Raw genomic sequence first — 12,450 nt, 5'->3', positions numbered from 1 at the left:
TCTTGGTTATGCTTTGTCATGAGGGGCATTGAAAACTCCCAACCCTAACTTAGGCTACAGGCTGGATTTAACAGATGTGCATTAAAGAGAAATGCCAGTAGTTGCAGTAAACACTGATTTCATGAGAAAGTCTGTAAAACCAGGCTTAATTGTCAGTATATCATCGAGGATCTAGATCTGGTAAAGTTACATAAACTCAACTTTGTGAAATCGTGAAATCTACGCTGAAAAATGTTCACACTGAAGATCACCAACACAAATAGGCACACGTGGGACAGCGTATTATTATTGCTGGAATAAAGACCCGATGGAAGTGACCGAATCCGCGCTTATTTTGCTTATTTCTCAGCAATTACACAGTTTCTTCCAGAATCCTTTGGCACATATTTTTTATTCATACAAACAGACACTTGGGTGGTCATTATATTAGATTCTGTAAAAAGTCATTTTGAGATCGTTACCAATACTGGAATTTATCTTGAACATGCCTATATATTAAACTCATAATTTGGTGAGTTTTGTGCACTTTGATGTAAACAGATCCAATTCATCTCTTAGGCTAGCACGCACCTGACAACTGGTCTACAATCTTGTCTTGGAAAGATCCCATTCTGGTTATTTACTGAAAATATGAATCTATTGTTATCTGAGATTCAAATTTTAAATGTGAAAATACAAGTATCATTTTTTTTTAATAAATAATTGCAAGCCATTATTTTTTAGTAAAGGCCAAATTGGTTTCAAGTCATAGCCCATTGTGTCTGTCATCTGTTCAGTCCAAATGCACAAATTGTTTCATTTGTTTTTTTTTGAAGATGGCAATTTAAATTTTAATCTAAATATGGGCATAACAATAAAGCACAATTTTCTTTCATGAGTGAGAAAATTTAATCAAGATATAAGTTTCAAAATGTTTTTGTGTATAGTTTCAAAATATTTTTGTGTTCTTTTTAAAATAGAGAGTCTAGCAGTTCAATATATATAACTTCATACATATAGTCATATATTTTCATATGGGCATTTGTGTCTTTTTTCTTATATTCATTTATTCATACATGTAGATGATCCAAATATTGTGGAAATGGAAATGGCAGAAAGTGCATTCCAAAAGTCTACTCAGTGTAGATTTCCCATTTCTAGAAGTATATTGCTTAATCTACACAGCTACAGTTGCATGTAGCACATTAGAATGGTAATTAATTATTTCTTATTATTTTGATCTAACTCAGGGATCCGTAGATCCAGGTAAGATCATTTGACTAAAAGGCCAAAATACACGTAGATATTAGGCCCAGCCCACTGGCGGATCCAGGGGGGGGGGCACAGCCAGCCCATGCCTTTTTTATTTTGCTTGTCAAATTCTTTTCTGAGAAAAATGTGCCCCCCACCTTTTTGAAAATCTCAGATCTGCCCCTGGCCCACCCGCCATTAAATCAACCAGACCATAGTAATATTTGGCACTGACGTAAATCTGTGACCTCATACTAATCCTCGGTTTTCCCCCTATACAAAAAAGGGTAAAAAATCTCATGGATTTCGGAGTGAACACAGAATTTCACAGAAAGTGCAATTTATTAGGCACCAAGAATTTGAATTACTGAAATTGAGAGAAAATCATCTTTGGAACACTAAAACAAAACTATGCATCACTGCCAAATCAATTTTTTTGCCAATCAAACTTTGTTTGCTTTGTTTGTGTTTAACAAGCTTTATCTGCATATATTGCAGTGCATGTTTATAATACAAATTAAAAACAATCACCCCTTATTACAAATTGCTTACCACAGAATTTCCGTTTTTCAATACGGAATACTGGAGACTTTAATCAATTTGAGGAGAGGATAACGTGACCTTCAAATCACCATGCATTGCATCTCAAAATGGAGTTCTAATTTTTTTTCTCAGACATTTAATGTCATTTATTTGTCAATCTCAGTAATTGGACAATCCGTCACAGAAATGCAGAACTGTATAATGTATAAGGATAACAAGTGACAACTCGTTTAAGGTTTGCATGAATGTGGATCTTGGCAAATACAAATACTTTTATTTTTCATCTTTTGAAATCTTGATTGATGTTCATAATTTTATGACATATAAATATTTAATCGAAATGACCAAAGTTAACTATTTTTATATCGGGTTCGTATGAATTTGTTTGATTTGCCTGCGATAAGCTTTTGATTGTTTATTTTAATGTAGCACAAATACTTGTATGTGTACAAAATGTTATGAATGTTGTATTAATATATTAATCAATTCAGGGCATTTGTTAAGTGTAAGTATTTTCAAGAAGGAAGATATTATATTGATCTACTTTGCCATATTTTAACAATTTCAATAACAACAAAGTACTATGTATCAGGATACTTTTGAATTGGACAATGTGTGTGACCTCCATGCAAATTTTTATACAGTATTGAGAATAAAGTCATTAGGAAAATTGATTAGTCTGTGACTGTGTTATTTATTTGAGGGTTTTTCTGGGTTTTTTTTTCTTCAAGTAATCACGAATGTAAAAGTCCAAGTCAATCCCCACATCAAATGGATTTGATAAGAGCTATATCAAGCACATGTAATGCTGAAATATACAGTGCGTATCAAAAAAAAGTTTACACTTAGAAAAAGTCCTGTAAAATTATACATTTGTAGTATCCTGAAGATTTTTCCACATTTTAACATTGATACAGATCCATTACAGCAAATGACGATATAACTGTCAAAAAACATTTCCACTTGAGTGAGCACCACTTACTTTTGCAAAGTTAGTGGAAAATGATTTGCGCAGAACTCTGAAATAGTTATGCGAATAAAAGTAGACCTTAATCATGAAGAACACATAGAATTTATATATATATATATATATAAATATCTTTTACCCTTTTTAACGTGTTTCCTTGCCCAAAACACTTCGAATAGAGCCATTGCGCTCCACACCACTCCCCCACACACAGAAACACTGAGCTGTGATTTTCATGAAATGGCCTAGGCTTGATTTTCATTTTGTTAATCATTGTCAAGCTTGGAAAAAGTGGAGAAACAAGTATTGAATGAAATATAAGCCCACTTTAATTGATAAAAACTTAGTGAAAAACTGCTGGAGATGTCTGATATAAGCTTTTGTTTAGATTTAGTTATCTCCTCAGATCCAGCTGGCACAAAAGGGGTGAAGGTCGTGCTAAGTACATGTTAAATTCATATTTTTGGTGGCAAATTGTTAAAATATACTTGCATGTATCCGTTTTTATTTCAACTGACTCAAAATGAAAGGGAAATGTATGAGAAATGTTTGGCAAGGTAAGTTTTAATTCGCCTTTTCCCCTTGATACAGCGTGAAAACGACCATTTCTGCGCAAACAGATTTCTGCGAGCTTTACAAAAATGAACAGTGCTCACTCAAGTGTAACATTCTGTCAAAATTTTTATTTTCATTGGATAGATGAGACCCAACCCAAGGATATATGTGGAAAAATGACCCACATGTTGTATATATTTCAATTCCCAGGGCTTTTTCAAAGTGTAAACTTTTTTTGATACGCACTGTATATAGAAATCATATGAACACTATTTTTTTATATTATTGTTATTACATGGATACATTTATTATTCCATTTTTGGTCAAAGAATAAAAGATATGAAAAATTAACATTTTTAATTTTTGACATATGTGAGCAGCTCCCTAGTGGACGTAATGTAAATTCATTTTTAAGATTCATCACTCGCAAATTTTATAAAACCACTTTCATTATTTGGAGAAAAGTGCATATGGAACTTATATCACATGACGTCACAAAATGAAAGAGACGTCTGTTATTCCGAATTCGATTTTCACTTCATCTTCACCAATATTTTTCTCAAATTTGTCTGCGTTTATTAAAACCAATTGTCATGGTGAACTTCTCCTTTAAGAAGTATGATAAAGAGGGAAACATTAAATATTTCTTCTGATAATACACTGAATGAGTGTGTCTTGTGACGTCATCTGTTCCCTCATTTGCATAAACTTTTCTGCATATTACTGGGGTCAAGTCCACTCCAGAAAAATGTTGATTGGAATAAATAGAGAAAAATCATACTAGGGTAACGCTGAAAAGTTCATCAAAATTGGATGTAAAATAAGAAAGTTACGACATTTCAAAGTTTCACTTATTTTTCACAAACAGTGATATGCACAATTCAGTGACGGGCAAATGAGACACTCGATGTCCCACACTCACTATTTCTTTTGTTTTTTATTGTTTGAATTATACAATATTTTATTTTTACAGATTTGATAAGGATAAACTTGTCTGAACCATATTAAACAATGCTAATTCCACATAGGGAGGAACTAATCATTGTTTCACTTGACACTAGAATATTTCATATAATGAAATACAAAAGAAATAGTGGATGACGTACGTCATCAGTCTCCTCATTTGAACTACCGATCAGGATGTGCATAAAAACCTTCTTATTTCACATCTGATTTTGATGAAATTTTCAGTGTTGAATTTGGTGTTTGTTTGATTTTCCTCTTTTTTATATTCAAATCAACTTTTTGTTTGGGTGGGTGTACCAGTACCAGAAATACGGCATTACTAATGCAATATGTTAAATCGAAATAGCAATAATTATTATATTTGAAACGTCAATGGAAAGAAACCGTAAAAAAGATTCGCGCTGGGAGGGGGGTGTAAACTCCTTAACCCAGAGATTGTACCCCTTGTACGCGGCGCTCTACAATCTTTGGACCACAGAGATACGATCTTACGTATACGTAAGCTCCCGAAGGAAGCGCTTTGGACGTGCCCGACATGCCGAGCTAGCTACGAAATAACAGAAAATTAACATGCATTTATGGGTGAATGCGAGTTCTGTCTTGACATGTTAGAATGTAGGAGATAGCGCGAACGCAGATCTCCGCTACCATAAATTATACGCCCGAGTTCCCCACGTTTGGGGGAATCGCAAGGTTCAGCAAGCCGGAGTGCAATGGCAAGCCTCGCCCTGGGGGTGCATCCTTCATGATCAATGCGACCCCTGCGCCAGGTAAGTATGCTTACACAGCATGAGGCAGGTTATATCTACGTTGTATATGAACGTTGTAGTAACAGTTATTAACAAACGAAACCTATCTTTAAAATGTTCATTATTTTGTAAATTATGCATTTCTTTGATTTATTTCATCCAAAATCTCATTTGTAATACTATGATCTCGGTATTCAGTACTGTTTCATGGATTTCGTTAACGGCTAGTGATGAAAAAGATGCAATTTAGCTACAAAAACAACCTTCGAAATTCCAACAGTGAAACCATATTATGAATATTCATTTTATACGACATACGTCATCGTTCACTCATGCGCAGTGCGTTTTCGGTGTATGCTGAAGACGGATGGTGTTCGTAAATAAAAAATATGAAAGTAAATGTAATCTCCACACATTTTCTGCATAGACGCTCTTTACCCATTACCATGAGCGTAGTCATGTAAGTATAAAAATATTTGTTAATCATTGCATGGTCCTTTAAAGGGATGGTCAGGCTGGAGATATTTATATTTCAATTAATAGAGTAAAATTCACAGAGCAAAATGCTGAAAATTTGATAAAAATCGGATAACAAAGTTATTGAATTTTAAAGATTTGCATTATTCAGGGGAAATATTTATTACATGCGCTGATGTCATATCCCCATTAGGTTTATTCAATTACCACTAAAACAACAACTGATTAAGTCGGCAGTTATTTTTTGCCGCAACTTATACCATAATGGAGACACATCAATTACACATGTATGAAAAATGAACCAAATGTGATTTCACTTATAATACTCGTTTAGGGTGCTATTCGAGACCCCATGGTCGCGCATGGTATAGCCATGCACTCGTAAATGGAAGTGGCCCCCCGGGAAATTAAAATTGAAACTGGGGACAATCATATTATTAGGAGACCAACATGGTCTTTTGGCATGACATTCGGATGAAGTATTTCCACAATCGATTCCGGTTTTTTTTTCTTTTTCATATAAACCATAATGATGAAAGTTGAATACGCAACAAAATATATGACAATCACAACAAAATGTATGTAAAATAATGAGGGAGCTGATGACGTCACTATTTCTTTTGTATCTATGAATATAAAATATTCTAATTTTCTCCCCATTGTCCTTAATCTAACGACTTGATTTTCACTCTGAGAGCAGGTTGGAATATCTCTTGTTATACGCGGCAATTTACCCTATAGGGGAAGGCGGGGTAAGTTGTGACAGTTTTTGCTTTTTGCATGTTAGAATTTATATGATTAATAATCTTGTCGAAATAAGTACCTTGCTTTGAAATTTCATTCTTCTGAAATATTTTCCACCTATATATAACTTTCTACCCCAACACTGAAAGTCATCGTGACCTTTGAAAAAACCGATGTCAAATGGCTCAACTTGCCCCATATATGGGGTAAGTTTGAGCCACCTTCTGGGGTAAGTTGAGCCACAAAAACTATGTCCAAAATGTATGGGGGGAGAACCAGCATGTGAATTTTTTGTTTAAAGTCTTTTCACTTGCTAATTCTCTATAAATACTAACATCCTGTAAAAGGAAAAGAGCAGTCATGTAAATTTGCTCTTTTCAGCCTGCATTTCAATTGATTTTTATGGTTTGTTTGTTTTTTAAGATACATTACCATAGGAATTACCATGGCTCAACTTGCCCCATGCTGTTTGGCTCAACTTACCCCAGTCCGAACTTAGTGCGATAATTTTGTATCCACACATTTATTATGCATCCATCATATAAAAGACTATTACAAGAATGAAGATCCATACCTGGACTAATAATGTTGTTGTCATGTCTTTATTATATTTAAAGACGTGTGTGTTTATAAAGCACTTATCTATTTCACACTCTTTTTTACTTTTTTGGCTGAAATTCACATTTTTCCCTCTAAAAAACTACTTTTTGTTTCAAAGTTGGAAACAATGTGTTGGGGTTAGGGGTTATGCTATGGGTCATCAATACATAACACCACCACAATGTCTGACTCATTCATTATTGGCCTGGGGCTGGTGGCTCAACTTGCCCCTATGCTCAACTTACCCCGCCTTCCCCTACTGTGTCTAATGACTTTAGATTGGATCCCTTTGTCAGGAAGACACGCGCCCTCATTGGTCCAAAGTTAATTGATAGCTTACTGAGAAAATGATAGTTGGTCGTTTACAACGGGGGGGGGGGGGGGGGGGGGGTGAGAGGGGAGTTACGCACACACATTTCATAGTTGGCTTTTAATACATTCTCTTGAAGTATATGAAGCTCTATACACTTAACGAATTTCTCAAGGCTATATCTTTAATGATTATGAAACGGGAATGAGGTGAATCGAGTGAAAACTAAACTCTATATCGCAATTCCGTGCTTGTTCCTGATCTTAGAACATGGGTATAACATTCGGAGGTAAAAAAAAATCATGCTCTTATAGTTTATTCAAAGAAATGTTTTATGGTAATCAAATACATATTCAGTTGATTTTTTTTTATTAGTAATGGAAATCCAATTCACATAGGTTTTAACATATATATAAGATACGAAAAAAGGGTAATTTTCTCTGTACAGAAGACTGATGACCCAAACAAATTAGTTCTCTTATGAAAGACAACAATGAGGGATTCATGGTGTGGTATACTTGCATTATTTTCAACGTTTAATGTTTTAACTTCATACTGGTATTTTTATTCAAATAATAATTCAAAATTATTTAAATGTTGAATGAGATGCATTTACCGTCCCCCCCCCACCCCAAAAAACAAAAAAAAAACGTAGAAAGTATTGGCAAACAGACATTTGGCTATGTGTATCCAGTGTATGGAGTAAAAAAAAATAAGTTGATATAAAAAATTAAGTTTACACACCAAAATTTCGAAAAATATTATCAAGCATAATTTGGCTATAGGCCAAGGATGCTGGTAATGAGTGATAAGTGGGAGGGTGTTATTGATTACTTAATTAGGGGGCGTTGCCGGATGTTATTGCGCTCCAACCCCCGAGACAAATGGGATGCAGTTAAGTAACTTTCGCACCCAATTCTTATCACCGCGAACAATGCGTGGAATTTTAAGTGGGGCCTATTATTGTTTAGAGATTAAGCTCTCTAATTGGAGCGAGGTCTACCCCAATCACCGAGCCTCTCCCCCTTAATTTGCATTAATTGGCCCCGCGGGGATGGGGTATTGTTCAGGATAATAAGCTCTGTGATTGGTACGAAGTCTCGGCCTATCAGAGAGCTCGACCACTAATTTCTCCTTTGCTGGAGAGTTGCTCTATAAAATACCACAATTTTCTCCAGTTTCTTCAGTCTCACCTAGGACTTGACAAGAATATTACGTCACCTTTTGTCAGATATTTCATGACCGTCGCTCCAACCGCTCTTCATCACCACAACCTTTGTATAGTACAGAACTTTAGCAATCGTCTTCTTTACGATTTCTGCTTCGGGATATCACTATCAGACCTACTTCTTTTTGAAGCGCATTTCAAATTTTATTTTATCATGTCGGTTTCTAGCATTTCTAGCTGCAGCTCATCTGATTCTGATTACGAGCCGCCTGTCGTTCTCGTGCTAGGTCATAGTTATATTAGCCGTCTTAATGAGTACATCACGCGCGATCCCAAGAGGGATAATCTCGGCCTGAAGAGATCTTCCGTTCTCACTTTTATGCATGATGTCGGCCTCGACCAGCCTGGCGTTTTCTCCGCGGCATCGCAGCTCGATCTCGTCTGGAATCTTTCCCCAGACGCAGTGGTGCTCGACCTCGGGTCGAACGACCTGTGCGACGGACGCGCGACTACCGATTCCACCGTCCTGTCCATTGTCGATCTTGCGCTTCGCATTGCGCGCATACCCGGCGTCCGCCATGTGCTCGTCTGTGGTATCATCCCGCGTTTGTTTGTGCCGAACTGGAAGCCGAATTTCAAAGCGATCGTGCAGGACACCAACCGTCTGCTCGCTAAGTTTCTGGAAGGTGTGCCGAATGTGCATTTTTGGCGCCATCGTTCTTTCGCGCTCAACCACGGCAAGCCTTTTTCGTCTGACGGTTTTCACTTTAATGACGCTGGAATGTTGAGGTACTACCGCAGCGTTCGTGGAGCAGTCATGAAGGCTTATAAGATGGATTGACACATCAACCATCGTTTTATATATTGCTTGAATTCTAAGCGCAAATGGGTTTTGTGCGCCCTGCCGAGCCAAGATCTTCTCACTTGTCTTCAGTGTCGATGGTATACTGACGCAGCGAAGTTCGCGATGTAATATTATAGAGGATGCTAGGGTATCTGTTTCTTTGATCTCCGGTTATCATCAAGTATATTTGTTACGATACTGCAACAAATAACAATTAGAATATGAAATATGAAGTTTTAAATTTTCCTTTTTTTTATTACAGGAAATAATTATACATAAAATAAAACAAATAATGATCTTACATAAATCTCTTGAAGTGTCCGATGTAAAATCCCGAAGTGATGATGCTATATCCAAGTAATAATCCAAATGATAAAAATCCCAGTTGACTGGCGAAAATTCACAATGATGGCGATGATGAAACTGATGTTGAAGTCCGATGAATAATAAGAGTCACTGCAACGAGTTGAGATGTCCGTGAAGACGATGTTGATGATGATTAACAGTCAATTTCAGCAATCCATGGGTTGAAGCGTGTTCATTGAACAGGTTGATGATGTTGATGATCTCGATGAGAACTGATAATTTCTCAAAATAACTGCAAACAGTTCATTGATGCATAAACTACTCTGATCTGATCTGGTGAAGTGATCTCATATGATGTGATGTGATCTCCTGCTCTCATATGATGTGATGGTGTGATCTAATATGATGTGATGATCATCTTGAAAAATCTGCAGCTTTATACTAATTACAAGTGTTCTAGATCATTCTCAAATTTCGACTAATCTACAAGCTTCTAGAATTGTCTTCCAAAAGAACTTTCTCCTTTCAGGAGCAGTCAAAATCCAGAACACTCTTGAATGACCTCATTGAAATCAACAGTGTAAACAAAATACCTAAGCCTATTCATTTCCACTACCAATACAATTCTATTGTTTGGCTTTTCCTTATTCAACAATAAAACTCCTTGGCCTTTAAATAGGCAAGGCCTGCATAATAAAAAGACATTCTGGAAAGTTCTTTACAAACATGCTGTGGAATGTACTTGATCATTCTAGGCTATTCTTAAAGAGGAAATAACTAATAGATTAATGTAACTGCTTTCACAATTCTTCTACAATTATTCTTATATATAACACCTCCCCCACCGGGGAAAAGAAAGCTTTACCGTAGTAAAGGTTTCTTTAAGATTACTTTTTTTTCTTTTAACTGCTCAAAGTCATCTTGATAAATCATTTACAGTTATCGTGTACAAAGATATAGTACTTAACGAACATGTTAAAATAAATGAACATCAAAGATGTTTTCTTCAAATGACACACTTGGTCAAAATCATGAATAATTTCACTTTTTATACTCTTGATAGAGCATCAGCAATTACATTATTCTTTCCCTTTATGTGTACAATTTTCAAAGGGAATGGTTGGAGCATTAGGCTCCATCTATACAGTCTTTGATTCTTTGTTTTAAATTTCTCCAAAAACACAAGAGGATTGTGATCTGTATAGACTGTAATCTCTCCATTGGTTAGATACACCTCAAACTGCTGAAGGGCTAGTACGAGACTCAGGGCCTCTTTTTCAATAGTTGAGTATTTCTTTTGAAACCGATTGAGTTTCTTAGAGAAGTAGCACACTGGTTTTTCGATGCCTTCTTCATCTTCTTGGAGCAATACTGCTCCTACTCCAACATCACATGCATCAATAGCTACTTTGAACGGCTTTGTGAAGTTTGGAGCTGCCAAAACAGGCTCATTCACCAAAATGGCCTTTAATTTCTCAAACGATCTTTGACATTCGTCAGACCAAACATACTTCACTTTTGCCTTCAGCAGGTTTGTCAGAGGACTAACCACTGTACTGAAATTTGGAACAAATTTCCTGTAGAAGCCACTCATACCTAAGAATCTGAGCAATTCTTTCTTAGTTGTGGGAATTGGGAAGTCTAAGATAGCTTGTATCTTGGCTTCTCTTGGTAGCACTTGCCCTTGACCAACCACATGACCAAGATATGTGACCTTTGCCTTGGCAAATTCACTTTTCATCAGATTCACTACTAGATTGGCTTTGTCCAGCCTGTCAAACAGTGCTCGCAAATGATTCAGATGATCATTCCAAGTATCACTGTATACTAGGATGTCGTCTATGTATACGACACAATTGTCAAGTCCGGCAATCACTTGATTTGTCAACCTTTGGAAGGTTGCTGGTGCATTTTTCATTCCAAAAGGCATGACTTTGCATTGAAACAAGCCTTCAGGTGTAACAAAGGCTGATATCTCTTTGGCTCGGTCAGTCAGTGGCACTTGCCAATATCCTTTAAGCAAGTCTATCTTTGTGATATAGGCAGAATTTCCAACTCTATCAATACAATCTTCTAACCTAGGAATTGGATACGAGTCAGTCTTAGTTACTGCATTTACCTTTCGGTAATCAATGCAAAATCTCTGAGAGCCGTCTGGCTTTGGAACCATTACAATGGGGGAACTCCAACTACTCTGACTCGGTTCAATTATGTCATTATCTAACATAGACTGTATTTCCTTATTAACCATTTCCAACTTGCTTGGATTGAGCCTATAAGGATTCTGTTTGATACGTCTTACATCACCTACGTCTACATCATGTACAGTTAAAGGTGTACGACCTGGTTTGTCTTTACATACATTCTCATATTCTCTTAACAGGCCAGATATATCATTTCTTTGATCTTCAGGCAGGTGTTTTAATGCCTCATCCATGTTTCCTAACATCTCTGAGTTAGACAACTTTACACCACATGGTTCGTTCTTAGATACATCTGTATAAGACAATTCATTATCTGTCTTTCCATAGCATTCTTCTTCATGTACATCTACATGTTTTTCTTCTTTAACCTGTGTTGTACCTATTGGCTGACTAGCCTCTCGCTCAAAGTATTCTTTTAACATGTTTACATGACAAACTCTTTGAGACTTTCTTCGATCAGGGGTACTGATCACATAGTTGACATCATTCAATTTCTTTTTGACTATGTAGGGACCACTAAACCTAGCTTTCAAGGGCTCACCTTGCAAAGGCAACAACACTAACACTTTGTCTCCAGGCTTGAAACTTCGCTCTTTTGCATTTTTGTCAGCTTGAGCTTTCATTTTTCCCTGCGACTCTTTCAAGTGTTCCTTAGCCACATCACAAGCTTTTGAGAGCCTTTCTCTAAACTTTGACACATAGTCTAGAAGGTTTACATCATCATCCTGAACCATAAACCTCTCTTTGATAAGCTTTAGAGGACCCCTAACCTCATGACCATAGACCA

At 36.4% G+C, this 12,450-nt stretch overlaps 1 protein-coding gene and 1 non-coding gene across 2 annotated transcripts; one reads left to right on the top strand and one right to left on the bottom strand.

Annotated features, from left to right (window-relative positions):
- Nucleotides 1-4,877: 4,877 nt before the first annotated feature.
- LOC121428240 lies at nt 4,878-5,039 on the bottom strand. The gene has a single exon (XR_005971762.1). It is a non-coding gene; the product is annotated as a U1 spliceosomal RNA (small nuclear RNA).
- Nucleotides 5,040-7,831: 2,792 nt separating this feature from the next.
- LOC121427411 lies at nt 7,832-9,336 on the top strand. Its single transcript, XM_041623789.1, has one exon. It carries the CDS (start codon nt 8,380-8,382, stop codon nt 9,148-9,150), a length of 771 nt encoding a protein of 256 aa, XP_041479723.1. The 5' UTR covers nt 7,832-8,379; the 3' UTR covers nt 9,151-9,336.
- Nucleotides 9,337-12,450: the final 3,114 nt, after the last annotated feature.

This window comes from Lytechinus variegatus, chromosome 14 (assembly GCF_018143015.1).
Source record: "Lytechinus variegatus isolate NC3 chromosome 14, Lvar_3.0, whole genome shotgun sequence".
NCBI lineage: Eukaryota > Metazoa > Echinodermata > Echinoidea > Temnopleuroida > Toxopneustidae > Lytechinus > Lytechinus variegatus.
Note: the sequence above shows the minus strand (reverse complement) of the source record. Positions and strands in the feature narration are given on the sequence as shown.

Excerpts from the sequence above, each read along its gene's own strand:
- LOC121427411 (XM_041623789.1), top strand. The coding sequence starts at position 8,380 with ATGACCGTCGCTCCAACCGCTCTTCATCACCACAACCTTTGTATAGTA.